Here is a 5320-nt window from a genome sequence, read left to right as displayed (position 1 = left end):
GTGTGTGTGTGTGTGTGTGTGTGTGTGTGTGTGTGTGTGTGTGTGTGTGTGTGTGTGTGTGTGTGTGTGGACTACTTTCTCTACTACCCGTTCCTCCCTTCTTTCCCTTCTCCTTCTTTCTTTGCTCCCTGAGGCTAGTGGCTAAAATGGAAAAATTGGCATCTCCTTAATCTTCTGCCATCCTCCTGCCTATTTCCATGCTTTAAAATAAAGTGTATAATCAAATGTGTCCAATGAGTTTTCCTCTAAATCAAGTGAGTTTTTTTTCTCCTCCTTTTGTATCCAGGCTGGGTGGAACGGGAGACCTACTACTAAAGACCTGTCAGTCCAGTCAGCTCGCATCTTCTCCTCCACTCCCGTCTTTGCATGAATATTGTCTTGCTGCTCGGAATAAAATTTTAACCTCTGTGGGAAAAAAAATAATAAAAAATTGGAACGTGTTTTTATATTAGGGAATGCTTGATACTACTCTTAGACAAATACTGAGATGGAACATGCTGATGATGATGCGGATAAATGATAATGCTAATAATGACATGAACACTGAACATTGACATGACTATGCGTGCCTTGTTTCTGAAACAGGACCAATTTTATACATGTTTTTAACAGTTATGAACGTTAAATAAAAATGCGCTCGAGTCAGGTCCCAAAATGTTTCCTGTCATCATTAATCGTGTGTGCTTGTCTGGGAAATCTCCAGCCTTTTTGACTGAATCCATGAAAATGTAATGCAAATGGCCTGAGCTGCTTCTTTGTTTTTTCTTTCTTTTGAAATGCAACCCTAAATCTTTACCAAAAAAAAAAAAGAAAAAAGGCAAAAAAAATTTAATGATCTGCAAATCTTGTAAACCTTTATTTATTCTTAATAGAACATGTATCAAATGTTCAAATTTAATTTAAAATTGCATAAAGGGGAATTCGACGGCAGGGCGGGGGCAACAAAGGGCTGAAGAAGTGATAATAAAGGGTAACATCTGGAAGATTTTCTGACTGTTTCATTGGCAACAGGTCAGTAACATGATTGGGTATAAAAAGAGCATCTTGGAGAGGCAGAGGTTCAATCTGCAAAAAGGCATCTATAAGTTGAATGTGAAATTGTGAAAACTCTCCTCGTCTACAGTTTTAATATCAAATGATTCGGGGTATCTGGAGAAATCTCTTTGTGCAAGGGACAAGGATGGGGAAACAATATAAAATACCTGTGAACTTCGGGTCCTCAGGCAGCACTTCATCATTAACAGGCATGATTCAAAGATTGCATGAGCTCAGGAAGTACCCCATCCACAAATGCAGGTGAAATCTCCATCATGCAAAGAAGAAGTCATCAGTGAACATGATCGTGATCGAGCCAAAGCTCATTTAAAATGGACTGAAGCAAAGTGGGAAACTGTGGGCACAGAAATCAAATGTTGGAGTTCGTTTTGGAAAAGATGGATGTCATGTCCTCTGGACTGACGAGGAGGGGGATTTTCCGGCTTGTTGTCAGTGCTTCAGTGTCTATGGAAATGGCAGCTTGCACATCTGGAAAGGCTCCATCAGTGCTGAAAGGTATATACAGGTTTTTAGAGCAACAAAGCTCTTTTACAGGTTTTGCATGTTTGAGCAAGACGATGCTTCACAGTCGAAGAGTCCTGGTGCTGAACTGGAACAGCAGTCTCGACATTTCACCAACTGAAATCATTTGGAGCATCTTGAATGGAAAAAGATGTGAATGGGACACCAATTACCTCCCAACAGTCCAGCAGCTGCTCTCCTTCAGCTCCACCACAATTACTGACTGTTGTTAAATGAAGAGACGATGCTACACAGTGGCAAACGTAGTCCTGTCCCAACTGTTTTAAGATGTCTCTGCCAGCATGTATGTTTTGAAAATGTATGTTTTCTTTGTTCTGTCGTGAATAAAATTTGTGCTTTGAGATTTGCAAATCACTGCAATTTTGTGTTTTAATTTTACACAGCATCCCATCTTTTTCAGAAGCAGGAGTGTTTATTAAAACAAAACAAAACAGCATGACCGAAACCAATGTACTGTTACCATTTAAGAGATTACACACTCATAAAGATGGCTAGATGGGAACTCTTTGTTACTCGTTCTCTTTGAAATGTAAATAAAGGGGATAGAAACACAATAGCATTGACTTTATTCATTTATGTTTTTTGCTCGACACAAAATTGCTGCTATGATTTGTTTTCCTCACATTTCTTACCTGCACATCAGGTGAACTTAATTAGAGTTAAATATAGGGGTGAAATCCAGGTCTAATTAAAACAATGCTACAGAAATACAAAGGCGTCTTGTACACACAGTGATCCCGAAGCATCAACACATGTCCACGAGAAACTACACTGCAATCACAGTGCATGCACTAAACCTGAATTGTGTGTAAACAATGCTGTTGGTAAAGCCTTCATTTTTAATAAAAAATCTTTTGGGTTTGTGCAAATATAATCTTGAAATAATGTCTTTTATGCTTTTAAACTCAAGGTTTGTCACAGAATATCTGAACAGGCTTTGATGAAGGGACCTTGATCAAGTGGATTAGAGTAACTTATTTCCTAGCAGGCTATTGGCTGATAGAGTGATTTCTTACTGTGCAAATCCTTGCTCTTCTTATATGCAGCAAATCATTCATAAATTGAAAACCTAAAAGCCTCCTTTTTTGTTGCCTTATTACCTTATTGCTATCTTGGCAGTGTTAACCCGTGGGTCAAATTGTGAACAGCCTTTTATCAGCACAACAAGGGGAAGACTTATCAACGAGCTGCTCCCAGCTGGTTACCGATCTCATTCCCTATCTACATGCAGTGTGTGCTTACTGCTGCACTACTAAAACACTTTTCAGGAGTGAATCAAGAAATGCTCGCATCAGACCACTTTGATGCTTTAATGAGATTACCCAAAAGTCTTTCAGAGTGTACTGCATCTGCTTTTTGCTGTTCAGAATCACACGGTAGGTCCAACCATCTTTGCAAGATGGTTGAAGAAGAATATCTCACAATTAACCCCACAGCATGCATCTACCTCCCAGATGATGCTACCCTTTTTTAAAAAACAAAAAAACAAAAACAAAACAAAACACAGTTTACACCATTCAAAGGTGCGTTTGCAGCTCCTGCAGCCATACAAAGTGTTTCTTCTGTGCTGAAGCCCTTTCATTTTGGCTCAAGAGCCAGATGTTTGTTTAAAATAAAGAGATTTCTAACTTTGCGTGACCTTTAAAGCAGCAGCACTGTCTCTGAGTTGTTTAAGGCCATGGTGGGTGTTTGAATTCGCCAAGATGGACCGGCGTGCCAAATCCGATTTCCATTATGTTTCAGGCATCTACTGTATGTGGTCTCAGTCCTCCCACTCACTGCTTGCTGAGTCTTGACAAGCGCACACACACACCAGAACCCCCCACACAGAAAAGGAGACTTTTTAAGACTTTAAGAAGCAAAGAGCACAAACTCGGCAGCTTAGCATCCTACAAAAACACAGTTACAGACGAGGAAAGAGAATTAACACTGCCAGCTCTCTGATGGATGGCAATAAAAAGTAAGAGGAGATGTGAATGGTTCTGCCCAGATATGTAGCTGGTTACTAACAGGTGAAGCAAAAGCAGCTTACAGTCATCATTTCAACTTTGCATGCTTTTTATGGCATATTGTCAGGACTTCTGTGTTACATAACTGTAAGAGCAGCTGCTACTGCCAATACCACCACTGCTGTGAAGTAATTAATTTATTTATTGTAAGCCAATTAAATAGAGAAGAAATAAACAACTCTTCTTTTCACTAGGTTATTGGGACTTAATTATTTTGTCCCGCACCCCCCTTCAGCCTGGAGCCACTGTCCACACCTGCACAGGTTGGAAGCTAATGTTAGCATGAGGACATGATGATTACTAGCTACAAGCTTTGAAGACAGCTAAAGTAACTGGTAAGTGTAGATTTTGTCAAAATTACTGGTAAAACGTGTACATTCAAAAATATTCATACATTTCTATTGTTCATAAGGTAACAAGTACATTTTGTGAGTATTGTTCTATAAGCGTTAAGTGGGCTAGCTAAATATAAACAATATATATATAAATACTCAAGTAGAAGTGAGTACTTGCTTGTTGAGTATGTTTACAGACTGCTAATAAATAAATGAAAAAACACGTGTAGCTAATTAGCTTGTTTCTGTAGACCCTGTTCACAGCAGACACATGTGTTCACAAGTTTGCATTTATTTTGGCGCTAATAATATACAAATTACAGATCCCATAATGCAGCGCTGCAGCCTCCTTGCTGACCGCTAGGCTAACTGGGAACATTCCCGCGTCAATCAAGTCAAACTTCTAGAATAGAATTGACCCTGTGCACGAGAAAATGCTAACTTCCTGGTTTGAGACCTGATGTGGGGTTCTACATTTCCGGTAGCTTTACTTTGCGGTCAATCACTACTGCGAAGATACCTTTCACCTCGCTGTTTCACAGATTTTTTTAGTGCAAGTTTGCACGTTTTTTTTTACGTCACATTGTGTCCTGCGTCCTGATCGCTGCAGACAATCTCCTCCGTGATGTCTCTCTTGTACAGTACAGAATCGCTGCATCGATCGCTAGCAGTGTGAATCTGAAGTGCAGTACAGTATGTCCACGATGTCCACCAAACGTTTTGCACCGTCAAAAAATACATTTGGCTACTTGATTTCACCTATCGCTGGTTATTTTTAGAACATAAAACCCGCGATAAACGAGGGACAGCTGAGAAATATAACATTTGAATCCCTTTTCTCTTTTGCCCTGAGGCGCGGGGAAAAAATATCAACAAGTCGATGAGCATCATTTACAGATATATTGGGTAAATGCCCAAGACATCTATAGAAATGTAAATCGCCGCTTGATTCATTCATTTGCTTAACTTGTTTTGGACCGTAAACAGGGCGTGAATGGGACACCGGAAACAAAGCTCCCCACAGGAGTTTCTGCACCGGAAGTAGCATATGCTAACGTGCACATAGTCAATAGAATAGAATTCAACTTTATTGTCATTCACATGCACAGGTACAGGGCAACGAAATGCAGTTTGCATCCATCCAGAAGTGCTTTAGCCATGATATAGATATATTACAATATATATTAACAATAATATAGATATGTAAGTATATTACAGAAATGGGTCTATTATGGTATGTTATAATGTACATGGTATGAAGTATGTTATGAATATTCTATAACTATAAGTATGTACAGGCTGTAGTGAGTACAAGCTATGTACAGGATATGAACAGGATATAAATATGAAATAAAAAACTATACAGAATCTGAGATATACAGTTATACAGAAATGTGA

General features: G+C 39.2%; 1 protein-coding gene across 1 annotated transcript in view; it reads left to right on the top strand.

The window, feature by feature from the left end:
* The window catches only part of LOC102214292 (sodium/potassium-transporting ATPase subunit alpha-1), a 26704-nt gene extending 26049 nt beyond the window's left edge, over window positions 1–655 (top strand). Inside the window, exon 23 of the mRNA XM_005749449.2 lies at window positions 287–655. Within this exon, the coding sequence (XP_005749506.1) occupies window positions 287–315 (29 nt within the window). The 3' untranslated portion in view covers window positions 316–655. The remainder of the gene's footprint in view (window positions 1–286) is intronic.
* The last annotated feature ends 4665 nt before the right edge of the window (window positions 656–5320 follow it).

The sequence above is a fragment of the Pundamilia nyererei genome, unplaced genomic scaffold (genome assembly GCF_000239375.1).
Source record: "Pundamilia nyererei isolate P.nyererei 1_Seehausen unplaced genomic scaffold, PunNye1.0 scaffold00245, whole genome shotgun sequence".
Classification (NCBI taxonomy): Eukaryota; Metazoa; Chordata; class Actinopteri; order Cichliformes; family Cichlidae; genus Pundamilia; species Pundamilia nyererei.
Note: the sequence above shows the minus strand (reverse complement) of the source record. Positions and strands in the feature narration are given on the sequence as shown.